This window comes from Rhipicephalus microplus, chromosome 6, assembly GCF_043290135.1.
Source record: "Rhipicephalus microplus isolate Deutch F79 chromosome 6, USDA_Rmic, whole genome shotgun sequence".
In the NCBI taxonomy this organism is placed as follows: domain Eukaryota; kingdom Metazoa; phylum Arthropoda; class Arachnida; order Ixodida; family Ixodidae; genus Rhipicephalus; species Rhipicephalus microplus.
The window spans coordinates 138707986-138735795 of record NC_134705.1 but is presented as its reverse complement, the minus strand read 5'-3'; the positions used below and the strand labels follow the sequence as shown (position 1 = coordinate 138735795).

The 27810-nt window shown below is 42.8% G+C and overlaps 2 protein-coding genes across 4 annotated transcripts; one reads left to right on the top strand and one right to left on the bottom strand.

Moving 5' to 3' along the window:
• Window positions 1–375: 375 nt before the first annotated feature.
• LOC142765550 (uncharacterized) lies at window positions 376–8787 on the top strand. 3 transcript variants are annotated; one of them, XM_075866699.1, is made up of 13 exons: window positions 376–522; window positions 3028–3213; window positions 3670–3831; window positions 4043–4117; window positions 4797–4865; window positions 4942–5094; window positions 5485–5541; window positions 5623–5787; window positions 6282–6347; window positions 6425–6493; window positions 7414–7634; window positions 7729–7888; window positions 8618–8787. In XM_075866699.1, exons 1-13 carry the CDS (start codon window positions 516–518, stop codon window positions 8770–8772), a joined length of 1545 nt encoding a protein of 514 aa, XP_075722814.1. In that variant the 5' UTR covers window positions 376–515; the 3' UTR covers window positions 8773–8787. The 3 variants fall into 3 exon arrangements, with proteins under 3 accessions (XP_075722814.1, XP_075722815.1, XP_075722816.1); XM_075866700.1 differs by lacking the exon at window positions 6282–6347; XM_075866701.1 differs by lacking the exons at window positions 6282–6347; window positions 6425–6493.
• A 3446-nt stretch (window positions 8788–12233) lies between these two features.
• On the bottom strand, window positions 12234–25141 carry LOC142765549 (uncharacterized). Its single transcript, XM_075866697.1, has 5 exons — window positions 20059–25141; window positions 19272–19388; window positions 18404–18508; window positions 17442–17507; window positions 12234–16117 (listed from the first exon to the last, which is right to left on the bottom strand). Exons 1-5 carry the CDS (start codon window positions 20098–20100, stop codon window positions 15884–15886), a joined length of 564 nt encoding a protein of 187 aa, XP_075722812.1. The 5' UTR covers window positions 20101–25141; the 3' UTR covers window positions 12234–15883.
• Window positions 25142–27810: the final 2669 nt, after the last annotated feature.

Genomic DNA, 27810 nt, shown 5'->3' with positions numbered 1-27810 from the left:
CGCACTGACTGTGGTCTGACCCGTTTCCCCAATGAACGCACGTGCGGCAGACCAAGTTTGGTGCGAGTATAAACGGTGTCGGCTCCAAAATGAATGCAGGCGTGAAAACTGTGAATAGCGAGCACGTTATTCTCGAGTGTCCAGTGTTGCAATGCCGCACGGTCCCATCGAGCAGACGACAACTGACCATGCTGACGACTGGGCTGGCCTAGGTTATCGTGAATAGAGCAGCATTGGAACTAGAACGCTGTGGGAAAACGAATGGGCGACTGAAGTTGTGGTGGTGCTAACAAAAAAAAAGCAGTACCTTAATGCGGTCACCATGCGCAGTCAAGGTGCTTTTAAATCTGGATGTCTACGACACTGTTTACCCATTTTAAAGTGACGCAACTATCATCATCATCATTATGGGCCTGCAGTAAGTCAAGTCGAGTCATTGGTCGAGTCAACATTCCAATACAACACTTCTCGCCATAGAGGAAGCTTCTCGCAGAAGCCCTCAAAGAATCGTAAGCATGCCAGGTGAGTGTCTTCTGTTAAATTTTCATATTGAAGTTGTAAGCCGCAAAGGTAAATAAATAAAAAAAGAGAGGACAGTTGATTTTCAGCCTCGCGCTGTATATCTTTACTGCTTATTCATGTATGTATGTACAAACCAACTGACTAGCCTAACAACGTGTTCTGGTGGTGGGTGTTCTTTGGTCTAGCCACCATTCTACTGTGCTCTGTGCTGTTCAAGATGGCTGAGAGCGCGGATCGCAAATTTCGGCGTGAAATTAATCGGCGCGTCAATGCTAGTTTTCAGCTTATTGACAGTGAGGCCGATGTCATAAATGACACGCGGTACGTTGACCGAGATTCCCGCAACGCCGAAAGAGAGAGCGACTTGCCCTCCGAGGCTTGTGCGGTCGACCTCGAAGACGGCCATCGTCGCCTTTGTGTTCATGACAGAGAACGGCCTTCGGCACACTCCTCGATCGTTCCAGAAACGGATGTGCCCCAAGGACACGTTTTGATTTCTGGCGACGCGTGCTACCCCAGCGGCTGCAGTGTTTCTGTGCCTCACGATCACACAGACTTCGAACGGCGTGCCTTCCATGACAGCAGCGCTGCGGCTTCGACTTCGGCGACCTCGCAGGTGAGGCAGAGGGATTCTTTCGAATTGGCACCGACTGGGAGTAACGAAGAGCAAGTTTGTGAACGCGGCAGTGTGGACAGCTTGCTGGCCTTTCGTGAGAGACTGCAAGCGTGGGCCTTACAATCTCGCGCATCGCACACTTCAGTTACATCGCTCTTGAGAGTACTACAGTCCCACGAATGCTTCAGCGCGCTCCCTTCAACTGCAAGGGCATTGTTACAGACGCCCAAGAAGTGCCTGGAAGTGTTGCAGCTGGCCGGCGGGAAATACCATCATTTCGGCCTCAGTGCAGGCCTACAGCGAGTGCTGCAAGATTGTGCAGAACTACCAAGAATTTTGAAGCTTAGCTTCAACATTGACGGTCTGCCGGTTTCAAAAAGTTCACGGGGCCAATTTTGGTGCATACTGGGACGCATAAGTAATTTGGAGGACAAAGCACCATTTATAGTGGGTGTTTTTTTCGGAAGCAGCAAGCCCAACAACGCGAATGATTTTTTGCGACCATTTGTTTGTGACATAAATGCTGCTATCACAACAGGGATTACCATTGGAGAAACTGCAATTCCTGTTAGCTTGTATGCCCTCATATGTGATGCACCAGCAAAGGCATTTGTATTATATGTCAGAAGCCACACAGGCTATTACAGCTGCACCAAATGTGACGTAAAAGGTGTCTACTGTGAGGGCAGGGTGTGCTTCCCAAACGTCAATGCTCGCAAGCGAACAGATGACAGCTTTCGCTTAAAAGTCCAGGAGGAGCATCACACAGGCGAAAGTATTCTTGAGGAACTTCCTTTTGACCTAGTGAAAGATATACCATTAGATTACATGCACCTTGTGTGCTTGGGTGTCATGAACAAGCTCTTGACACTGTGGGTACGTGGCCCAAAAGTGACCAGACTTGGAAGCAAAGTGCGTCTTGAGATGTCGGAAAAAAATTCTCAAATTGCACGGTGTGTTCCATGTGATTTTAGCCGAAAGCCGAGGAGCATTGCTGAACTTGATCGGTGGAAAGCGACTGAGTTTCGCTTTTTTCTTTTATATGGAGGACCCGTTGTTTTGTCATCACTGATTCCTGCACACATGTACAAGAACTTCTTAGCTTTACATGTGGGGATCTCTGTTCTTTCCACACCAGCTGCACCTGCAAGTGAGATAGAGTATGCCGGAAACATGCTCAAGTTTTTTATCCGGACATTCATAAGCATTTATGGCAAAGAGCATGTTTCACACAATGTGCATGGCCTGTGTCATTTGGCAGATGATGTTACACACCTTGGCCCCTTGGACTCATGGAGTGCCTTCCCATTTGAAAACCATATGTCCTCGTTAAAGAGAATGCTGAGAAAGCCAGACCTTCCCTTGGAGCAACTTTGCAACAGGCTTGCTGAGCAGGCACACCGTCCTCTGAGGCATAAGAAAACTGAAAGCCATGTCGTATTTGCTGCAGAGCATGCTGACGGGCCACTTGTTGCTCCATGCCGAGGCCCCGAGTTTAAAAAAGTAACATTGCCTGGCAATGTCATTCTTAGAGCTGAAAAGAGAAATGGGTGCTGTAGGCTAAGTGATGGGTCAATCGTCGTTATTGACAATTTTGCTCATCTCCCGTGCGGTGAGCCATGCATAATTGGAAGGAAGTTCCTCAAGTGTGAAGATTTTTATTCTCTGCCATGCCCTTCCTCCATACTGGGAATTTACTCAGTGTCTCAGCCTTCTAGTCTGCGGTATTGGCCTCTGAAGAACATCTCACAGAAATGCCTGAAAGTGTATTTGAAAAGGAAAAGCATTGTTTTCCCTCTTTTGCATGCTACAGTGCACATGTAATAAACTTTCACAACTGTGTCAGAATGTATACAGAATTTGAATTTGGCTTCTCTTTCTTTTGCAAGGTCAATACGTTGTCGTTCTCTTCCCAGAAGAGGATGATACATCTGGGATCATCCTCAAAAGTTGGCTGAAAGGCGACGGCTGCCTGTGGCCTCGACAAACTAAATATGTACATAGTTTGTTGAAGGCGAAAGCGACTCCAGGGGCTGACTGGATAGAAGTGCCTTGCACTGTTGTCCGAGAATTTGGTAAATTATTCCTTATTTATGCTGTTTTACTGCACGTTTTTCAGCGATTTGGTCAGCAATGAAGTAAAAGGTATGTAATAAACTGCAATTTCAGCATTGTAACTCTAATTGCCACTTTAGATCAAAGTAACTTCTTAAAAGTTTAGATGGGTTCGAGAATATCAGGAAAAGATATCAGAAGATGGCTTCGAAGAATATCAGAAGATAGCTTCGAGAATATCAGGAAAAAAAGAACAATTATGCGAAATCAAGTATCTCATATTTTGTGAATACTTGCATGTCAGCTGTCATTGCAGCAAAATTTAAATGATCCATTTTAATATCATGGGTGACTCTTAGTACCTGCTTGGTAATGACTTATGCAAAGGAATTGGAGTTCTACTTGTTATGTGTGACAGATCTGAGAAATGATCATGCTTATCATTTAATTAGTAGTTGTTGCCCTTCTTTCTGCAGATACATATGCCGAAGCACGGGCAAATCTGCCAAGGGTAGAAAATGGATCCAACTTGGACGGCGAGGCAGAACTTGGGAAAGGCAGAAGAAAAAAAAATAAGAGATCCTATGAGTCTGAAGATGATGAAGGGGCACCATCACCTCCAGCTTCAATGATAAGACGTATAACACCATTTTTGAACTTTACGTAAAGTGAACTGCTTGTACTTATGTTTTTTAATAGTATTGAATCTTTTTACATCCTGCAATGCCTATTTTACAATGATAGCCCCACGGAATTGCTCACACTGTTTTCTGTTATCTACCGCCAAAAGTAACACTGGGTTATCTGGCTTTAGGGCTGTGAAATGCTGATTCTGGCTTGCTTTCTTAGGGAGAAAACACAAGCGACCAAGAAATTTAGAGAATCGGCCACTGCCCACCCAGCCACGGTCATTGGAACATGAAGGTGATATGCTTCTGGGATAAAATCCTGTTTTTTTTTCTTGCTATTTTATTTATCTCTCCTCTTTACAACCCCTTTTTCTACACCCCTATGCAGGGTGGCAAACTGGTTAATAACTCCATGTTAACCTCTATTTACTTTTCATTTTCCTTTCCAAAATGTCATGTCAAATAGCATATGACATGCTTCTGACCTGCGATAACTGAGAATGTCAGCACGCATTTAAGTACTCGCTTCCAACCAAGAGTTTTTGCCAAAGGGGATATTGTACGTAAACCATGCACATCAGTTTTAGAGCAGCTCTTGAACACCCGTTCTTGCATTGAGTGGGGTCGCCATGGCCATCAGTGGCCTGATGGACATGAAAAAGTAACTGATAGACACAAAAAATTAAAACTGAGAAGAGAAATACCCAGGGTCGTATCGAATTTGGACACTTGCCCTTTGCTTGGTGTTGAGTATTCCACGACAGAGTGATGCTAGCGCTTGAAATTCATTTTTTATATCATTCTCACTGCACAGATTTGTAACTTTGATTATGTTGTAGACGGAGCTGATTTCATGCAAGGTTTGCAGGTTTTCAGGAGCCATGAAGAAACAATGGAAAATTTGTCTAATCTTCACATGACTATTCTACTGTCCCATTACCCGCTGATTTTTTCTTGCCTCTGTTTTCTAACAGGGTATGCAGACAAGGCAGGGCGGCAACCACTGCAGCAGCATCGCACCACAGGCCAGGAAGGGGCTTTATGTAAGACTATGTTTGATGAACAGCTCAAAGTGCATGTGTAGAATTACATTTCAAAGCTTCACTTATGTTTCTGCAGTGACTAGATCCAATATCAGTGAAGTGCCTGCGTTCGACTCCAGTTCACCAGCAGGCATTAGGCCATCACAAAGAGCCCCTTCACCGAGAATGGCATCACCTGAGGGTCAAAATGTTTACAGAGGTTCATACAGCAACAACTGCAGACCTCTGGGTAAGTGATACAAAAGCTGCCTTCCATGGGTGTCACTTTACGTGTGAAGTCTACCTTCATATTTATTGTGTGTTATGTATGCAAGTTGTTATTTTACTTTAGGCACCAAGTTTTCCATATGCTAAGCAATATGTTTAGTCTAAAGCTATGGTAGAGCTAAATGGCATGGATGCTTCTTTTCAGTTTTGGAGCAACTTACTAACTGTAGTTGGTGTGTCAAGTGTAAATGTAGTTCCAGCCTTCTAAACTCTGGAACAACTAAAGCTTTGCATCACTTTGCAACTAAAGCTTTGCAGCAAGTGTTGATGGAAAGATGGTGGGAGCTTCGCGTAACTGGCCAAAATAACTGTCCCATCACTCTGATTCTTGTCCCTTTTCTTTTTTATGCAGACAATCTTGAAGGGCCACCATTTCAGCAGCATTACAGCAGTCAGCAAGGGGCTTCATGTAAGACGGTATTTTTGATAAAATGCTCAGGGGCTGTTTTTAGAATTGTGCAGCTTAAAAGGCTCATCTATGCTTCTGCAGGGACTGCACCCAATAATTGCCACGAGCCTGGCTTAGGCTTTCCCTCAACATCATCTATGCCTGCTCAGAGAGCAGGATATAATGAGGGGCAAAATGTCATCAGGAATTCTCCTACCAGTAGACACACACCTTCCAATTCCCCTAGCACTAGAAGCATACCTTTTGGTAAGTAACATTAGAGCTTCCTTAGATCGGCACCTATTGTGATGCAGACTACCTTTATATTCATTGTTTGGGGAATACAAAGTGTTTTTGCCTGTACGTTATAAAGGTTTGCAAGTGCTAAGCAACACGTTTCGTCTGATAGCTGCACCAGTGGTAAACAACATAGGGTGCTTATTTGCAATTTCGGAACAATGTACCAAATGTAGTTGCTTTATCAAGTGTAAATGCCTGTTGTCTCAGAAAAATTGAAGCTAAGGTGCCAGTAATTAAAGCTTTAATACATAAACAACTGTTATCACCTTTTTGGTGTACAGAACATGCCTCTTGATCGCAGTGGAAATGAGAAAACTGCGTGTCACTTCGATGGCAATGAGCACGCTTTTACCCCATAATCAAAAAAAAAATATTTTTTTTTCAGTAGACAGAAATGACAGTGGCATCACTTTGTAGCAAAAACAATGGCAACTGTCACTTGTAGGAACTGTCACTTACAGAGCATGCAGACAACCTTGAAAGGCAAGTGTTGCAGCAACATAACAGTAGTCAGCAAGGCCCTTCATGTAAGAATACTTTCGATGAAATGTTCAGAGCTAGTTTTTAGAAGTGCATCTTAAAACCTTCATCTATGCTTCTGTAGGGACTGCACACAATAATACCCATGGGTCTTCATTAGGCTTCCCCTCTAGCAATAGAAGCTCACCTCCTGGTAAGTAACATTAAAGCTTTCTTACCCGGGTGCCACTTCAGAGGTGAAGACAATCTTTGTATTTATTGTCTAGGGAATACAGTTTTTTTTCTCTTTAGATTAAAATCTTTGCAAGTGCTAAGCAAAACGTTTTGTCTTATAGCTGTGCCAGTCGTAAGCAGCATAATTGCTTATTTGCAATTTCGGAACAATGTACTAACTGTAGTTGCTTTATCAAGTGTAAATACCTGATGTCTCAGAAAAATTGAAGCGAAGGTGCCACAATTAATACTTTTAATTCATAAACAACTGTTGTCGCCTATTTAGTGTAGAGAACATGCCTCTTGATCACAGTGGAAATGAGGACTGTGTGTCACTTTGATGGCGATGAGCACGCTTTTACCCCATAAATGAAGAGTTATATTTTAAACATTTTTTTTTTGCTTTCGTTGGGAAAGTGATAGTGGCATCACTTTGCTGCAAAAACTATGGCAACTGTTATATGTATGGTCTGGTCACACATTGTTTCAGTGCTTAAAACATTAAAGTATCTGTTTCTGCTTATTCTATTTTTCACAAATTCACTTAATAACCTAACTTTCAACAATTTTTCTGAACTTATTCCAAGTTTTTGTTGAAAACTAGGTTGTAAATATATGGGTACACTGAATCACAGCACGCAATGAAGGTGCTTCATCTCAGTGTCAACTCTGCATGCGTATTCAGGTCCTAAAAAGGCATCACTGAGCATGCTAACAAAATAACTGAAGCCATGTAGGCACAAATTTCTAAAACCGACAATAATGTGCAGAGAAGCCATAAACAACTGTGTGCTTGTTTTGCTGTGTTTAGTAGCACTTCTCATTTTCAATGTTATCTCAGCTTTTGCCATTTTATATGTTGCAATTCAGCGCTATTACTTCATGAACACGTCTTTACAGAATACGTGCGTCAACTCATGCGAATTTCGCAAACTATCCTGATGAGGCTAGAGCAGCTGGGACGACAGGTTGATGCCATGCAGCAGCACCTTTTCAACACAACAGTGAGGCTTCAAGATGAGACAAATGATGATGTGGTTTTGACACCGGTCAAGGATATTGACCAATTTCTAAGTCTTGAGGGGAGACTTGCTGCTGATGGCAACATTAAGCTAAAGCTTGTACGTCATTCATTATATTTTTCTATAATTTTTTTTTCTAGTCACTGCATTAAGCTACTCTTCTAAAAAAAATAATGACCTCAAAACTGTACAGATACAGCAGCTTGCTGGCCTTGGTGGCTCAACTTTTGGGGCAGCAGCCAGGAGGATGCTGGAGCTTCTGCTAAGCCTTGAGGTTGCTGTGCAGTTCAGCTGGGCAGGCCAAAAAGGCAAAAGGAAGTTTGTGGATCTAGGTGTCACAGATGTCATTTGCAGTGAGTAATTTGTTTCACAACACCATGTGCTGCAAGAGCCGTGTTTGAGTACAGACATTTCTAAGTCTGTTATCCACATTATCTTTCATTTGAAGTCAATAGCAAAAGAACAATCTTTTCATGAAAGCATTAAATTTTTTAGGATGCTTGCTAATTAAAATTATGTGCTTAAACGTGGAAAATTTTTAGCATGAAATATCTGTTGTCAGTAAGAAACCCTGCAGCTTCTTCAAGCACACTAGTATACTTGCATGGCACACATACGCAAGCATTCACTACTTGCAGAAGTTATTATCAGGTAGCACTACTAGGCATTCTTAACTGTAGTGGAAATCTTATGTACAGATGAAAACTAACAGATGGAAGCTCATAGTGATCACTGAGGATCTCTAAACAGGAATAAGTACCTAAGACAAGCTGGTCAACATTTTCATACATGGACGTATTTTCGTCAAAGGCGCCTCATCATTCTTTGCATGCTAGGTTTCAAAAAAGTTACAATGATGTCTTCTTCGTGGTGTTCTTCTTGTAATGCAACACATAGTGTCAATGTCAGTACTCTTGAAATTAACATGGGGAAGGATGGCAAGGACCTTTAATGATGATGTGCCCACCTATCAAAATGTCGATCATGCTGACTAGAGGTACTTCTTCAAACAACCTATGTAGCATTATATTAATGTATTATGTTTGTGTAATTCCTGTTTTATGAACTTTGTACTTTTTCAGAGGCCGTGAGGCGAAATTTTCCGGAAACAAAAAAAAATGACATCGAGTGTGTGATTAAAGTGTGGCTTCGGCATGCTGGGGAAAAGCTCCAGAAGCAGCGCTTAAGAACTTCTCGCACTCACCATGAGGGTGAGTTTTATTATCTGTGCTGTTGAAGCTATCATAACATATGATACTTTTGCTGTTATAGTTTAAATAATTTTCTTGCCTTACTCGAATTTTGATGTGTATGCAAGCATGAACTATATAAATCATTTTCACCATTATATAATGGCTAGTTCGTACCTGCACATTATGGTAATATAATTTTCATTTTATGCTTTCAAATCTGGCATGCTGTTATTATTATGACATCGTATTATTTTCCTGCGCAGGAAAATAATACGATGTCAGTTGCTTCACGCCCTGCACACTGATAAGATGCCCCAAAAGAAGTGACATGCATTGCATGTCACGAACGTTGCATAATTTCTGGCATTTCAACAATTGCGCTGTGGCTCTCTACTCCAGCGCGCAGAGGAGTTTCAGGTGACGCTGCGAACCGCGCCGCCTCTCGGCGTCGACACAAAGTGAGTCACCCACCGCCGCCTGTGAGCACACTGCCTCTATTCTAGTACACTGTAGTGCTACCCATCAATCATTCCCATGGTCGCTGAACAGATGGATGGATGAATAGATGGATGGATGGATGTGGCTGTACCCTTTAGATCGGGCGGCGGCTAACGCCACCTAGCCATAATACTTAGTAAACTAACCATTAGATTTATCTTTTTTTCCCTTTAAATAATGAGGTTGAGGATTCGTACTTTGCAGTGAAGGGTTTAATTTTCACTGGTGCCTTGACTTTAGCCACAAATCAGATAACCTCTGTCTAGTTAAGTCTACCCGCTTAAAGTCTATTTTGCCCTCCTTGTCCCTAAACCCCAGTGCTTTGAAAAACTGCGCCATCATCCTGAACTATAGGGTGAAGCCCTTTACAGAAAATTATCAAATGTTCGGCAGTTTCTTGTTCCTCTACACACGCACTGCCTACTCCCGTCCTGACCTTAAACAGAAGAGAACTACCCGGAGTATTATCATAGATCCTTTCCTTGGCAATTTCCTGCTTAAAAGTTCGATAGATCTCTAGTGCGGACTTCTTAATCATGCCAATTCTCTACATGCCAGTCTCCGTTTCCCTCACTTTCTTCGTAACCGATAGTTCTTTCTGGTTTGGCCACCTGCTTTTTTCTAAGTATTTACCAGTCAATTTCCTGGTTCGCTTCCTCCATTTTGTATCGACATTCTTCATGTACAAGTAGCTGAAAACCTTCCTAGCCCAACTCTCCTCCCCCATTTCCCTCAATCGCTTCTCAAATTTTATCTTGCTGCTAGCTTCCCTGCCCTCAAATGATGTCCATCCCATATCACCTTTTACTCCCTGATTCAGTGTATTCCCGTGAGCTCCTAAAGCAAGCCTGCCTATTCCACGTTGCTTGATTTCTAATCTTGCTTGAACTTCTGGTCTCATGCACAAGACCGCATTGCCGAACGTCAGACCAGGAACCATGACCCCTTTCCATATTCCTCTCACACCATGCCTATTGTAATTCCACAGTGCCCTGTTTTTCATTACCACTGCATTCCTGTTATTTTAGTCGTTGCATATATTTCGTTTTCCTTTATGTACTCGTCTCCATTGCTTATCCCAGATATTTGTATTTATCTGTTATCTCTAGTGTGACCTGTATTCTAAGCTCACTACCTTCGTTATCATTAAAAATCATGACTGCTGATTTTTCCTTACTGAATCTAAAATCTAACCTATCTCCCTCATTACCGCAGATGTCCATCAATCTCTGCAAATCTTCCTTGTTGTCGGCCATTAGCACTATATCATCTGTGTACATTAATGCTGACAGTGCCTGATAAATGAGTTTTCCTTGTTTGACTAAAGAGAGGTTGAAGCCAAGTACATTTCCCTCTAACTTGGCCTCTTATCCTTGTAGGTACATCATGAATAACAAGGGTGACCGTGGGCGCCCCTGCCGAAGTCCCCGCTTCACCACTGTGGGCTTGGATACCTGTTTTTCCCACCTTATAACTACCTTGTTACCTTTATAGATATCCTTTAAAAGATTAGTGACTCCATCTTCCACACCTAGTGTGTCCAGTATTCCCCACAAGTCCTCTTGAACCACGCTATCGTACGCTCCCTTGATATCCAGAAATGCTAGCCACAGGGGCCTGAGTTTCTTTTCAGTGCCTTCAGTGCCTCGCACAGCCTGCAGGCGAAACTCGCCTTCTGCACATCGGCCAAACTTGTGAATGCTGTCTCTTCTAATTAGCACCAGCGCTTGCATTCTTCGCACTGCACCAGCTCACTCTCGCTCGTGGTTTTCCTAGCCTCCTTAGCCATCGCCCGCCCGACTATCAGACCAAGTGCCAGACATGCCTACCTTCAACCCTAATCCCGCTATCCAGCCACCTCCATTAACTCTCCTACCTCAACAACTGTTTGAAGCTGTCGCCTACACCGCACACATACGTGTTCGATTTCACTAGTAGCCTCTAACTAGGTCCCCTTCGTGTTCAGCTCTAGCTCTTTAACAACTAACCGGGCTCGCCGACCTTCTTCAAAACAGCTGCCTAGCTCGTTCACTAGGTCAACGTCACTGCAACGTTGCCCGTGTCCCCCACCTACAGTATTCACAACGCTAATTATTGATTAGGGGAGAAAAAAATAATGATGGTGTTCACAAACACAAAGAAATGAAAAGAAACTTATCTTTTGTTGCACGCGGTTTCTGCACCAACCGACCTTGCACAACCTTGCATGACCTTCGCAGCGCCAGAGTGCCCTCTAGTCACGGAGGAAGGAAACGTAAAGAGAGGGCATGCCCAGCCGGCGCAGGCCGTAAAAAATCTGGCGGAAATTACGTCATGCACGGCCATATTCACTAGGCACAATGGCGGCGTTTTGTTATTGTTGATGTAGTGTGGTGCGGCACCGTTCAGGCGGTCCAGCGGCGGTGTGCACCTTTTCATGGGCCTCGCACCTAACCGTGGCGTACTGCAGGTGTTCGACAGCATCAATTTTTTGTGCCGCATTGTTAGCTACGTGATTTTCCTCCGGTGGTGGTTGTAACCAGGTGTCTGAACTAGAAACCACGGAACGAGCGCGCGTATACATGCTCCGAATTTGCAGCGTCCGACAAAATTATGCTGAAAAGCCATCATAGAAGATAACGACTTAGCTCAAGAATTCGTTCAATGAATGCCTAGCAGGTTAGTGACATAAGAAGCGGTGTTGCTTCTTATGACAACGGACGATACATTTGCGGTCCACAGGCCCTTATTAGGACTGTAATCTAATCTTGATTTTCGTGTTCCTGTACAGTTACCACATGCTTCTGCGCATTAAAGTTCCTGTTCTGCTTCGCTTAAGATGCTCCCCCTTCGCAATATTGTCTCACTCTCCGCAATATTGTCTGTATTGTAGCAAAACTCATTAAAATGTCTAGACGCACCTGCACAAGGTAACTAGGCGCACCTCACTAGATGTGCGTGCTTGTGCATTCAGAAGCTGACAAAGCTGTTTGTACGATGTTGACCAAGTGATTTGAGAACTCAAATATAACAAGTAAAACACATTTTAATGACACTTATGACAATAGCAAGTATGTGGTAAAATTGTGAAGTACACAAGGAGCAGTATATGAACAATTCAATGACGCACAGAAATATTTCACCGCAAATATTTGTGACTACAGCAATAAAAAAAATCTGTTGCGTTGTTTGTCTTTAAAAAATAAGACAGAAAAACTTTTGTCTATCAGCATTAGCAGCATGTATTTCAAGTCTTCTTCGGGGAGGGTACCATTCAAATGCAAATAAGAAACTAAACAATACATATGTAAGGAGAATAGGCCAGCAAAACTTGTACAGCCCACTCAAACTGACTTATGAAATATATTTTGCGTTTAGGGCTCACTCGGAATCATACTCGCGAAAATTTTCTTCAACCCACTTGAATTCACCTTAACAGCCTCATCTGATTTAGAGTGAGTTGTCTCGTGAGTTCGTTAGCCTAGAATGAGCTTTTTCAACCATGCTGTCGCTGCTCTTTAACATCAATATCTCATATAACTGGTTCTCTTCCTGGCACCTATTGATATAGTACCTTCGAATACGAGTTGCGAGTGCTTGCAAACTAGTACGGTAATTTTTCTTGAAAGCATGGCAACATAAGATATGTTTATCATGAACTTCCCGAGAAGAATTGGAGAGGTGGTTAGGTGAAGGCATGTCCATCTGTAATTCGCGCCTCTGATCAATAAACAGTACAATGGGGCATGAACGACGCTGCTTTAGAATACGTTTATTAAACAGTGCAATGGGGCATGAACGACACTGCTTTGGAATACCTTTGAGCATAGATGAGTATAAACAAGAATTCAGGTAATGCTGATAGTAATGCTGAAGATTAGTAGATAGCTTGGTAAAAACAGCGGAACACACTTAAAAATGTATCTTGCGCTTTGTACTCACTCGGAATCAGACTCGCCAAATATTTTTTCTGAACCTACCTCACTCAGACTCACACCCAAAACAGTTTTTATATTACTCCCACAGACTTACTCAGACCATAGACAACTTACTCAGACCACCTATGGTAGTAAGATGAGTGAGTTCAAGAAAGGGGTGTGCAATATAAATACCAATACAATTGTGAGTACACGCAAGTGTTAGACTTATGTGTATGCTTAATTCTGAGAGAAGCATTGAAGGGCACATAATCATCTCAGTGTAATGAACATAAAGGGTACCAAAAACACAGTTTTGGTGCATTTCACCCATTTAGGTATGAAATGGTAGTCATTTTATCGAGTTATAAACTTATTCATTGATTTACTGAGCACTGAAATGAGAGCAAACACAGAATGCAGCAGAACAGAGTGTGTGTGTGCAAATTTGCTTGTAAAAATCACATAGATGCGTAAGAGAAGACATTTCCACCGGCACGTTGTGGACAATGTCATTGAAGCAGCAGATAAATAAGAGTCAAACACAGAACATCTGAGTGTTTAGGCATTAGGCATTTAGGCATTAGGGCAAAAACTTGCAACGTCACACATAAGGAACATTGATCTGGACTACAAGGGCATAAGCAAAGACATTGTGAAGATTGTTACCATGCAAAGTAAATATGGAGTGCTATTGCCCTTTAAACTGGGTCAATTTCGTGAACCTTTGGCGCACTTGACTGCTATGAAAACTTTGCGTTGTCTGCTTACCAACATGATATAAGCGCACATTAAGGTAATACTCTGCAACACTTCTTAAAAGATGGACATAGTGATTCTCCAGTGGAGAATTACCAAACATGTGTGAGTGCACTTCTGCAAACAGTTCTTTATGCTGCAGTGATTCAAGGACTTGTAGCACAAGGTTCTGAGAGTGATCTTGATGCTAATTTATTCATGTGCACAGTCCATCAAAGAAGAGATTCTGATTTTTTGCAAATTTTGAGGACACTTTTAGATGGGTAGTGAAGCCTCCCCTTGCTTTTCCTTTGAATGAATTCAATGTCTGCTGCTCTGGACGTGCTAAACAATGTTTCAGTACAATGGGCACACATCAGCTTTGAGCCCAGCTTGTGGGCAGCTTGTGGGGTGTTGAGTCCTTGCAGCCAGCAGTGTAGGTAACAGCACGACTACCGAAATCACTGATGTGTTCGAGTGATGCACAGTAATTATGTTCGCTGACTACATGGCTCTGCTCAATACACTCTTCAGACAAGAGCTGCCTTCTCTGAACAGTGGCATTCAGCACTTCTGTTGCTGAATGTCTTCTGGTTGAGCTACATGACAGTATAGTAATGTGGTTCAGCACTTGACAATTTCCAGAAACAACATCAGACAGTTCATTTTGGACTATCACTTTTTTAAATGCTGCTTGAAATTGTTGGGCTGTCTGGTTGTCATTGTGCCCTCCATGTGCTCTAATTAAGCCAAAAAATAATTCCAAATGATCCTGGCAAATTTTATGCCCAGAAATGTATTTCGGTATCTTCTATTTACAAATTAGAAAATCGTACATAGCTAACAGACTCTTCATGCATAATATGAAGCCCAAAAAGCCAGTTTTCTGAGCTGTTCCTATCAAATGTCTTCTATTTGCAGGCTCTTTCAGGAGGGAAAGGTATCGAATTGTGCTGTCAAACAATTCTTTGATATCATTTACATTCTGTTCATTGACTGGTTTTTTCCACCCTCCCTGATGCATGCTACGGGAATTGAGTATGTCGAAGAAGTTATTAATAGTTAATAAATATTCCTCAGTTGACTCAGAATTTATAAATCTTCTCAAGCACATCGCCCTACATTCAGCGATAGCTGTTGTCACAGACAGGCTCATCACCTGTGCTGCCAGGCGAATCTTCATTGGTTGTTTTTGCCCCTCGATGCGAGTCCTTCGCAACTTATTTGCCAAATGTATTCCCTCTTTATCTTGCAAGTCATGAAGTGCTTCGATGTGTGCCCTTGATACAACTTTTCCCTCTTCATTGACAAAATATTTGTGGTGTGCAGAGGCATTTCTCACCAGCTTAGCACGTGGCAGGGATCAAAAAATGCTGCTATCGGTTCGTTAGTTACTGGGTGCTTGAAGGTTGTTTGAAGTTTCTGAATATTTGTGAAATTGCAACCTAATTCTTGAAATATTGCAATATTAGCTGGTGCATCATCGCATGTAACTGAAACAATCATGGCCCCTGCCTCATGAGCTGTCAGCAAGCTCTGCCTGACTAAGTTTGCTCGCTGCTCACCTACTATCCCGTCAACCAGGAAGTAGCCAAGAGGAACTTTCCAATGGCCATTAATGGCGACAACCATTATCACGAAGGCGGCTTTTGCCTGTGGCAAGCAGTCACCTTCGGTTCCTGTGCCCATGTCTACATAGCCTTCAAGGTGACCACTTTGCCACTGTACCTGCTGTCTAATTGACATCTCATCAACTATGAGGCTGCACACAGCTTGATGTCCTCGATTGCACATTTCTAAGCACTTCAAGTTTAATACAGTCACAACCTTTTTTGGAGAACTCAGCTTTTCCATCAACATTCTCGTACCACTTTCTTAATGTTCGAGGATGTGGCAGACATGTGTCAAAGACTTGCCTTACATACTGATATGCTCGAGGAGAGTAAAAGTTCAAGGTAAGAGCAAAAGTCCTTAGCTCAGGTGAATACTTTTTCAGGTATTGTCCTGTCTAATTTGCTATCTGTCATTTTAAAAGATGCTGATTTGCTGCGTCCAGGGTGCAAAGCACTGAAACCTGCTCTCTGAGAAAAATGTTTTCCTTGGTTAGTGTTTTCAAAACTGATTTCCATTCGGCATTTTGTTTTTTAAGGCACCTCTTAAACTGCTGAAGGTTTTTTGTCGCTTTCCATGATCTCTGCTGCTCCGAGGCAAGTCTTGCTGTGCGAGCTTGCAGAAAAGCCTTCTCTGGGGTGTTGACCTATAAAGCAAAACCACATAGAACAAAACACTCTAATTTGTCAGGTGGTAAGGTGTGTCACTTGTAAAAGGCTGAACCACTTCTAATAACAATGTGACTAAGCCAAGTAACTTGGACATTTAGCAATAATTTTCCCTTATTCCTGCTTCTTCTGTTGACTCTCGCACTTATGGTATTTAAGTTTCATATATTTAGGACAACCTCGTACTATTACATTTTGGTCAGCTCTATGAATGATGATGATGATATATGGTGTTTTTTTGGCGCAAGGGCCACTTGATGGCCAAAGAGCGCCAGTTCATGGGACAAGGAATGTGAACAATGATTGTGATTAGCGACTGTATAAGGGCCATAAAATTCTTTGCGGTAAGACGGGTAAAAACATACAAGTAATAAAATCATGACTATGCCTGGAAAGGTGTGTGTGGTGCGAATAGATGACACAAGTTGGTGATAATAAAAACGATGGTGGATATGTATGGCATTAGCACAAGTGCCTCACTCGTTCATACCCTTGCATCCAAGGGCCGTGAGGCAAGTGCTTTGTTGTGTAGCCACCGCAGCGAAAACCTCCCTGGAGAGGTCGTGCTACGGGATGCCCGGGTATATGATATGAAAACTATGAATTTCTTTTAAAAACGCTAACAATGATTTATGACTAAAAAGCCGTTCCCTACCGACGAACATTGCAGGGTGTAAAGGTATATGTTGTTGGTAGGGTAATGGAATGTGTTGTTTTCTTAGAGTGTCTAAATGTTTGCACTGAATTAAAATGTCAAGAACTGTTAGTGCTTCACAACATTTGTCACACAATGGTGGATCGCCACCGGACAAAAGATATGAGTGTGTCGTGTATGTGTGTCCTATCCTGAGCCTCGTTAGTATTACCTCTGTATGACGTGATTTTGATACTGGTGGCCAATGGCCAACGTGTGGCTTGATAATGTGTACTTTGTTTTGTATGTGTCTATCCCACTTGCTCTGCCAGTAGTCCCTGAGCTTTTGTTTGAGAGACGGCTTAAGATCAAGGGCCGGGATCAGCTCTATGAAGACCCCATTGATATTCGCCAACCATTTTCTATAACTTGGAGCACAGCTCATTTGTCATTTAACATTGCAGTTATTAATTGATCTGTATCTCTTGCTGATAAACACAGCATGTATAATTTACATGGATTGCTTTGATTGCACTTTGACTTCAACACCCTTTCTTGTCTTGTTTTATTAATTTACTGAAATAAATATTAGGACTGATTGTGTTACCATAGGTGTATAGAGGTGCATTGCTTTGATCTGATAGCTTGCATTTGTTGATCTTTTTTACCTTTGCCTGCTTTCTTCTTCTTGGTGTTTCAAATGGTGCCAGCATGTCTTGTGGCCTTTGTAATTCCTGTGGAGGTAGATCATGGGATCTTAATAAAAAACGGTTATTTGTAATTTTCACAATGCTGAAATTCACATGAGCTCGCCGAGCAAGTCTTAAGAGGAACTGCTGCACACTTAACAGCAGTTTGACTAACTCACAAGTGTCTGAGACTGAACAAGGCAGTTGTGTGTACATATTCCAATTATACATGCTGGAACATGTTAAAGAATGCTCAAAGCTAATAAATCACATTGTAAATATCAGCATTATTCCTATTTGCCCAATAAATGCACAGCTCTAGTCATAAACCAAACCACACACATCCATCCCTCAGGTTAGTACCCCCAAATTAAGTGTGCAGATAAGTATTTTGTAAACATTAAATTATAATATTAGCTTTCAAACTATGTTAACCCTGAGAGACATAATGGATTTACAATGAACACTGCATTTCGTGTATATAGTCTTTCTAAATTAGGTTGTAGCAGTAAAACAGAGGCAGAAAGCAATTAGAGATTTAAAATAGCTCTGTAAGCTCGTTGGTATGCTCTTGCAGCTGCTTCAAATTCACCCAATTAAAAATGCTTTATTTACTGAGTTTCTCAGAAATAGGATCAATTATTTTTATTACAATAAGTATTTGCTTTATTTATATTTAAGTGAAATGTGTTTGTTACACATTTGTGCTGCCTTCATTTATTTTGTGATTACAACCAAGACAAAGTCTAGTTGTAAAACAACAATTATTTTAACTATACTATTTTTCGAAAAATTAAGGTGGGCTAGTACATGCATTGCTTCCCATCAGGACATTACAACATAAATAAAGAGAAAGTGCATATTATGTTAGTACAGACTCAGCTAGAGAAGATATAACTTGGTATATCATTCAACACTTATGTCACATGGAACTGGTTTACCTGCTCATGGACCGGCTCCCATTGAATACCAGCAGCGTGGCCGGATGGACCTGGTGTCGCGATGCTAGCCTGTGCTTCACTCTTCTCACCAATATCCATGGGAGGCTTTCAAAAAGAGCATGTGTTAGGAATTTTTACTTTTACACCAACTGCAACAGTAGTTTACCTATAACAGAGGACAAGCATGCTGAATGAGTAGAAGAGAGGTAAATTTTCACTGTACAAATTCTGACACGTTGAAATGACTGGCACTTAGGTCGGAGGGAGCTGGGTCGGGTAAACTGATTGGATCTGCACTTTCGGGCTCTATATCCATGGCTTCCTGAAAGCAAGAACACCTATGCTATTTAGTGATTTGCTCTTCAGCTAGGTATTCAAAGTAGTAAGGTAATGAGGTGGATAAAAAATTGACAGGGGAAAAGAGATGCGCACCTCTTGAATTGTGGACTGCTCGTGGAGGCCTGCAGCTAAGTCAGGCGATTCAGGTGTGCAGAAGCTAGCTTGGAGGCCTTCATGAGAAGTTACAGCAACCTGCTCAGGCGATTCAGGTGTGGAGAGGCTAGCTTGGAGGCCTTTATGAGAAGTTGCAGCAATCTGATAGTAATATATGACTGCTAGTTAAAAATGCCTTCATGAAAAACTGTTCAAAACAATACAGATAAAGCGAGGCATTGAAACTGAAGGGTTGAGTCAATATAACTGTATTCATTCCCTCAGTTTCCGCATATTGCTTTACTTGCATTGCATTGTACAAATACACATTAAATTCTAATATGCCAAGTGCGACCAGATTATTTTATTGTCAAGTGCATTTTTCAAGCACAACTCGACCTGTAAGCATAATATGATGATCAGGTGAAATGTTTACCTGTGCAAGCAGCAGCAAGCCTTCAGCACCACCTTGCATGAGCTGAGGGGAATCAAAGGATGATTCGGTGCTTGCTGAATCAGGTACTCTATCACCTTGTTGTATTGGATATGGTAGCTGGGGGATTAAAGAAATTCAGTATTACTATTGCAAATTGGACGTAAAAATCGCACAAGGAAATAACATTGGCACAGGTGTTGCATCACTTCATACCAACATAAATTAAGCATTATACATGATACAAGAGGCACTTACAAACTTTTGCTTTTAATTACTACATTTATATCTAATTTTCAGATGCAAGTTATGGGCTACCTTAAGTGTTTTTGCATCGTACCAATTCATGCACAAACTACTAACAGGTATGAATTTGTGCTGTTAATTTTTAACATGAAAATATAATTTTTGGTGATGTGAAAAAAAAGGAAGCATGGATGAATACGAGCTGGTGCATGACCATTCGATCATTTATTTATTTGATTATTTATATAACATTTATCGTACAACCATTCTCTTTAAAATTATTTGCCACTATAATGTTAGCGACATACATGTATCAAAAGCGTATACCAGGAAGAAAAAAGCATGCTCAACGGCCAAGAGAAAATTCACAATGATGTGCTTGAGCTAAAGAAACAGTTTATTGAATTGAAAAATATGGTACATAATGGGTAGCAACCGGTACACAGCACAGAGCCACTTCATCACTGGACATCACTATAAAAGGATCATTGCAAGCCTTCGACTCTCGTGAGCACGGCGGACCTGGCGGGACCATGGCACTTACGTCTATGTTCTGCCTCATGCAGGGCATTCTCGGATTCGCCATATTCCCAACAGCCGGCCGTCTGCGAATCAGCAAACTGTGTATCAGCGATGCGGACCAACAGATGCCAATGCGTCATCGCATGGAGCCATTATCACTGAATGACACGGCAAGCACAACAGCGCAATTTACTGTGCACAGCACACGAGGCCGCCTATGGGTAGCTACTGATGCACAGCGCAGAGCCACTTCATCGCTGGACATCGCTATAAAAGGATCACCATAAGCCTTCAACCCTCGTGGGCACGGCAGACCCGGCGCGACCATGGCACTTACGTCTATGTTCTGCCTCATGCAGGTTAGTTACAACGTGGGTTCGTTTCGTAGTGATTATCGCTGTATTTTGGTCTTGCCGTGTTCTCGGCGTTGCCGGAATAGAGCATATGAGTGTTTTTCTACTTGTCGGTTGATTTTATGCGGTGACGTAGAAACAAACCCCGGCCCTACCCAGAAAGAACTATATAAAGAAGTGCTCAACGGCCAAGCGAAAATTCACGATGATATGCTTGAACTAAAGAAACAGTTTACTGAATTGAAAAATATGGTACATGATTTCATTACGGCACAAAAGGATTCCCAAGAACGCAGCATTCCCAGTGAAAAGGTGGGAAATACGTTACAATCACTGGAACATATTGTAGCTTTCAAAACAAAAAGCTTACCGACCTCGAAGACCGTTCCAGACGGTCGAATTTGATTATTCGACCGTCTGGAAGTGCCCTAATGAAACTAATGCAACCCTGAGGGAAAAAGTGGTTAAGGAATTATTCACAGAAAAGCTTGGTGTGGAATGTGATTCCATCGGACGCATACACCGACTAGGAAAACAAACTGGTAAAAGGCCTATCATCCTCCACGTTCAAAATTTTAATGAAAAGAAAGTAATATTAGAAAATGACGAAAAACTGAAAGGATCGACGGTATCTATTCAGAATGATTATTCGCAGTTGACACTTAAGAAACGAAAAATGCTGTGGGACAGTGCTAAGAATGACAAGCGACAAGGAAAAGAAGTATTCTTAGTACACAACAGGCTTATAATAGATAAAGATACATTTTATTGGGATGAATTGCAAAACAGGCGAGTAAAAGCAGGAGACCGTCAATCTTCCAAGCTGCACTCGTGACCTATTCCAGTACTGTGTAACAAACAGTTAAGGCTACTAAATATTAATACCCGAAGCATTGTGAATAAAACTGAGGCGTTCAAAGTGCTTCTGCTGCAGCATGATCCACATATTACGGTTGTTACCGAGACTTGGCTACACGAGCATTTGCCTAATAACGACATCTTCCCCACATCCTATACAGTTTTTCGTAAAGACAGACGCACTAGGGGAGGAGGGGTGGCTATATTGGTAAAACAGTGTATCGATGCTGTTTTGTTGGATGATCTTGTTGACATAGAATGCTAATGTATTAGGGCTAGATGCTGGGGTCATTGTCTCGTTGTAATTGGGTTGTACAGACCCCTAGACGTTACTCCAGAATACCTTAGCACACTGAAAAATTATATGGCCAAGTTTGAGAGTAAAAAGGGCTTACTGATTGGTGACCTGAACCTACCTGGAGTAGATTGGGAGCGCCTTGACGCCGGAATTAGCACTTCAAAACATGTTAACATATTGTTTGACATCATGCTTATATATGACTTACTGCAGGTAGTTCAGGTACCTACGCACGTACAGAGGGATTCCACCTCAATATTAGATCTTGTGTTTCTGAACCACAATTTCTCCGAATATACAGTAGAGGTAGGGCAAAGTCTTTCTGATCATAGCTATGTCTTCACTTCCTTTCCTCATGTTCCACTAATTGGCCATAAAAACACGGTATTTCGCTGCTTTAAAGAGTTTTCTGGGGCTAATAATACAGATATAATTGAACACCTAGAAACATGTCTTACAAATTTTGATGACGTAAATGTTAGCGTGCTTTGGACACGATTCAAACAAATGTGTCATTTTTGTTTAGATAATTTTGTGCCTTCCAAGCACAAAAAAGTTAACAAACACACACCATGGATAAATCGCAACATCATTCATATGAAGCGCAAAGTTAAGTGACCGAAAAAAAGGCGGGCAATGGTTGATGATGATGATGATGATGAGTAGTTTTTAGTGGCGCAAGGGCCAATTGATGGCCAAAAAGCGCCATTTCAATTGACTACAGATATGAACAATGGAACAATGATATGGTGCATGGCTGTAAAGGGGCCTTAAAATTCCTCGCTCTTACGCGGGTTAATGATGATGAGTAGTTTTTAGTGGCGCAAGGGCCATTTGATGGCCAAAGAGCGCCATTTCAATTGACTACAGATGTGAACAATGATATGGAGCGTGGCTGTAAAGGGGCCTTAAAATTCCTCGCTCTAACGCGGGTTAAAACATGAAAGTAATAAAATCATGACAGTGGCGTGACATATGTGTGGTGATAGCTGATGGCAAAATATCATGATAATAAAACCATGATGAAGATGTAGTCACCGCAGCAACGACCACTCTATAGAGGTCGTGCTACGGATGACCTCGAAATATCGGGTGAAAGCTTTGCACATCTTTTAAAAAAGTAAAAAGTGTTTGCAGTTTAAAAAGCGGATCCCTACCGATGAGCATCCCAGGGTGTAGAGGGAGCTGCTGTCGGTAGGGCAGTAAAAAGTGCTTTTTTCTTAAAGCATCTAGCTCATTGCACTGGACGAGAATGTGGAGAACCGTAAGGGGCTCTCCACATCTCTCACAATATGGTGGATCACCGGTAGACAGAAGAAATGAATGTGTAGATTGTGTATGTCCTGTTCTAAGCCTTGTTAGTATTACTTCTGTGTGTCGTGATTTTGATAGCGGCGGCCAATAACCTAGTTGCGGCTTAATAGCAAAGAGTTTATTATCTGTGTGTTTATCCCACATGCTCTGCAAATACCCCCTGAGCTTTCGTTTTATAAAAGGTTTTAAGTCAAGTGCAGGGACTGGTGTTGATGCATTGGCAGTAGTGACATTGGCGCAAGCAGCCAGATTGTCGGCCAAAACGTTCCTTTGTATTTCACGGTGCCCTGGAACCCAGCAGACAACGACATGCTGTTTTGATGTGTAGAGCGTGCACAGAAGTGAGTAAAGTGACACCAGCACGGGGTTCTTGTGTATTTTAGGAGTTTTCAGGGCTTTGACCACGCTTAGAGAATCTGTGTATATTGCCGCCTTTTGTAATTTTATCTGTTTAATGTGTTTTACGATCACCAGTATTGCGTAAGCTTCTCCTGTGAAAATGCTTGCATTAGGATGAAGAACGCCAGCCTCGGAAAAGGATTGGCCTACCGCTGCATATGACACAGAAGTGTTTGACTTTGGCGCATCGGTAAAGAACTCAGGGCATGTATAATTATGTTGTAGTTCTAGGAAGTATGTATGTATGTGTGCAAGTGGTGCATGCTTTGTGACATCAACAAAAGAGACATCACAGTCTATAAGCTACCACTGCCACGGTGGCAGATATGTTGCAGGAGCCATCAAACTGGCTTCAAGAAGAGGCACACCTGTTTCTTCGGCCAGGCTTCTTACACGCAGCGCATAGGGCTGCCTAAACGAAGGACGGTTCTCGAAAAAGCCAGAACAAAACAAATCATTAATTGTGAAATGGGAAGGATGTTTCTTGTCTGCCTTCTCCTTCAAAAAGCACAAAAAGGACAGGGAACATCTTTGTAGGTGGAGCGACCATTCATTCGAATCCACGTTTAAGCTCTTCACAAGGCTGGTGCGGAAAGCACCCGTAGAGAGGCGAATGCCTAGATGGTGGACAGGGTCGAGAATTTTCAAGGCTGATGGTGTTGCCGACTGATAGATAATAGCACCGTAATCTAGGCATGTGCGTATGAGGCTTTTATATAAGTTAATTAAACATTTCCTGTCACTACCCCATGTAGTGCGTGACAACACTTTCAAAATGTTCATTGTTTTTAAGCACCTGTGCCTTAAATACTTGATGTGTGGGATGAAGGTTAGCTTAGTGTCTAATATGAGACCAAGAAACTTGTGCTCGGTCTTCACTGACAGAGGTTGACCATGCAGGTCAATGTCGGGGTCAGGATGGAGGCCCCTCTTTCAGCTGAACAAGACACAAGTGCTCTTTTGCGCGTTGAGTATAAAACCATTCTCGTTTGCCCATTGAGATGCCTTGTTCAAACCTAGTTGAACTTGACGTTGGCACATTGAGATATTGCACGATTTGTAACCATTCTGCACATCACCGACTTATATGCAGTAAAAAATATTTCGTGGGAGAGACAGGTGCAAGGAATTCATTTCAACTATGAAAAGTGTCCAGCTCAATACACCTCCTTGTGGCACTCCTGTTTCCTGGACAAATACTACAGATAAGACAGTGCCAACTTGGACACGGAATGTACGGTTGGACAGGTAGCTTTCGATAACTATCAGCATTCTACTCCGCACACCTAAATGTGACAGGTCTCGCAATATGCCGAAGCGCCATGCAGTGTCATATGCCTTTTCCTTATCGAGGAACACAGAAAGAAAAAATTGCTTATGAACAAAAGCGTCGTGAATTTGCGCTTCGATACGGACAAGGTGGTCAGTGATGGACCGAGCCTCTCGAAACCCACACTGGTATGGGTCAAGTAGGCCACTAATTTCAAGAAAGTGCATCAGGCGCCTATTAATCATTTTTTTTAAGACTTTGCAAATACAGCTGCTTAATGCTATTGGCTTGTAGCTGGAAACTGAGGCCGAGTCCTTGCCTTGTTTTAGAATTGGGATAATGATAGCTTCCTTCCAGGCTGAAGGTAGCTCGCCAGAAGACCATATCGCATTATACAAAGAGAGGAGAGCTTTCTGGGTTTCAGTGGGCAGGTGTTTTAACATTTCATATGCCACACGGTCCGGGCCTGGGGCATATTTATTGCAGCAGGCAAGTGAGGACCGCAGTTCAACCAAACAGAAAGGTTCGTTGTATGCCTCATATGTTGTGGGCTTGCACTCTAATCTCTGTTTTTCTATTGCAGTTTTGTATCGTCGGAACGCTTCACTATAGTGTGTTACCGTAATTACTCGAATCTAACGCGCACCTTGTTTCCGGTTAAGCGAGTTCATAAATCGCATGCGCGTTAGAATCGAGTACGAACAAAAAAATACGGTCAATCTATTGCCATCGCAAATCCAAAATGGCCGCCCCCTACGTGCGTCGGCATGGTGCGTCGGCTATTTCTGCCTATGTGTTTACCATGTGCGGCACTTCGTACGTGTGCTGAGGAGTTCGTCATCTAGTAGTGCATTAGCAGCGACGACGTGAAAGGGCCGACTCCAAAAACTCAAGTGCACCACGATGCCGCTTTTAAAAGAAAATTCATCGCGTGTGCAGAAACGGACGGAAATCGGGCCGCATCGCGGTCGTTCCCGAAACGTGCCTGCGGGACCGGCGGAAACAAAAGCAGAAGATTGTCGACAGCAAAGCTTCTCGCAAAGGCTTCAGTGAACCACAGCAGGGTCGGTTTCCGCAAATTAAAGAGCTGCTCCGCGAGTATGTGCTTGAGGAGCGAGCGGCACAGCGGCCCGTGACGACAGAACTGCTCCAAGTGCGGGCTATGCAATTAGTCTTAGAAAAAAGTCTAATGCGGAGCCAGTTTAAAGCGAGCAGGTGCTGGCTAATTAACTATATGAAGAGGAAAGGCTCTTCCCTCCGAAGGGGAACATGCATATGCGAAAACTTTTGCGGAGAAGTACGATGAAAAGCTTTACAGTTTTCAGAGGTTCGTCCTAAACTTGCGGCGCAACAACGGCGACCTGCTTGGGCAAATCTGGAATGCCGATCAGACGCCTCTTTACTTCGACATGCCTGGCACCACAACTGTCGAGAAGAAGGGGGCGAAGCAAGTTCGCGTGCTGACATCGGTCCACGGTAAAACTACAGTGACGGCAATGCTCTTTTACACGTCAGATGGGCACAAGCTTCGCCCGTACCTCATATTTAAATGGAAGACGCTCCCGAAAGGAGTCGTTTTTTTGAGTGGTGTGATCGTGCGGGCCAGAAAAAAAAATGGGTGCGCGTTGCAATCGATGTCTTACGTTTTTTTTTTTTTTCGCGGTGGAAATCGGGTGCGCGTTACAATCGAGGGCGCGGTAGAATCGAGTAAATACGGTAAGCTGGAGACCTGTTCAAAATGCGCTCTGAGAGTGTTTGCCTGGTCTTCCAAACTCTCCCCTTGTGTGTTCACTAGAGGAAGCGAATGTGCTTCTCGTCCTGCCACCTTACCAACCATGCTCCAGACTCTCGACTCATCTGTGTATGAGTTAATGCCCGATAGAAATTTGTGCCAACTTTCTCTTCTCGCCTGTCGGCGCGTCCTCCTTGCTTGCGACTTGATGTTCTTAAAGTTTACAAGATTCTCGGCTGTGGGCGAGTCTCTAAGCAACCTCCATGCCTTATTTAGTTTTTTTCGAGCATCACGGCACTCATTATTCTATCATGGGACTCTTCGTTTCCTTGACGGTCCACATGTTTGGGGACTACATTTTGTTGCTGCATCAACCAAGAAAGCTGTAAAGTAGCATACAGCATCCTCTATGCTCAATGCCGCCATGTCAGTCCAAGATAATAAAGTCATTTTTTGAAACTTTTCTAAATCGGCTTTGTCGGTGAGCCATTTGGGAACTTGTGCAGGACATGTATTTGTTATTAAAGTGCTGACAATGATAGGAAAATGGTCACTATCATATGGATCATTAATGACTTCCCATTTAAGTAGAGGCAGGAGTGATGGGGATATTATGCTGAGGTCTATTGCTGAGTACGTATTGTTAGCGATGTTCTAATATGTTGGCTCTTTCCGATTCAGCAGGCATGCACCGGAAGAAAGAAGGAGCTGTTCAATCAGGCGACCTCGAGCATCGCAGCGAGAGTCACCCCATAGATTGCTATGTGCATTGAAATCTCCCAGGAGAATATAAGGTTCTAGAAGTTCCTCTATAAGGGACTCAAATTCATGCTTTTCAAGACGGTGTTGTGGAGGTATGTAGAGAGAGCAGATGGTGACGAGCTTATTAAAAGAACTGCTCGAACAGCCACAGCCTCAAGGGATGTCTGTAGTGGTCGGTGTGTGCATGCGATCCCTTGATTGACTATAATGGCAACACCACCGGATGGCACAATGGCATCATTCCGGTCTTTCCGAACGATAGCGTAATGACGTAAAAAGTTAGTGTGTTTAGGTTTCAGGTGTGTCTCTCGTACGCACAGCACCTTAGGTGTATGTTTGTGTAAAAGTTCATAGATATCGTCGAGGTTTCTCAACAGTCCTCTGACGTTCCACTGTAGTGTTAGTGTCATTTTAATGTAGTGTGGTGCTGTGTGTACAGAGGTGTTACGTTAGTTTACAGGGCCTTTTGAGGGCCCTGTGATTCGAGGTTTTTTTTTGGCGCGCTCCAAAGAGTTGTGCCTATCCTTCGGCGTCTGAGGCGCTGGAGGAGTGGGACTTGTATCTATCACCTCTTGTGAGGTGGTGGATGGTGCCTGCTGGGCAGGCACATTCACTGAACTTTCGAACCTAACTGCGCCTGCAGTTGTCCGAGGTTCAGCAGACACTGGGGTCTTCCGGCCCTGTTTGTCAGGTGGCGGAGCAGTACAGGCTGCTCCAGCCGGGGGCGCTGGCGGCACGACCGCGGCCACACACTGTGTGACATTCGCGGGTGCCGAGGCATGTGGCGC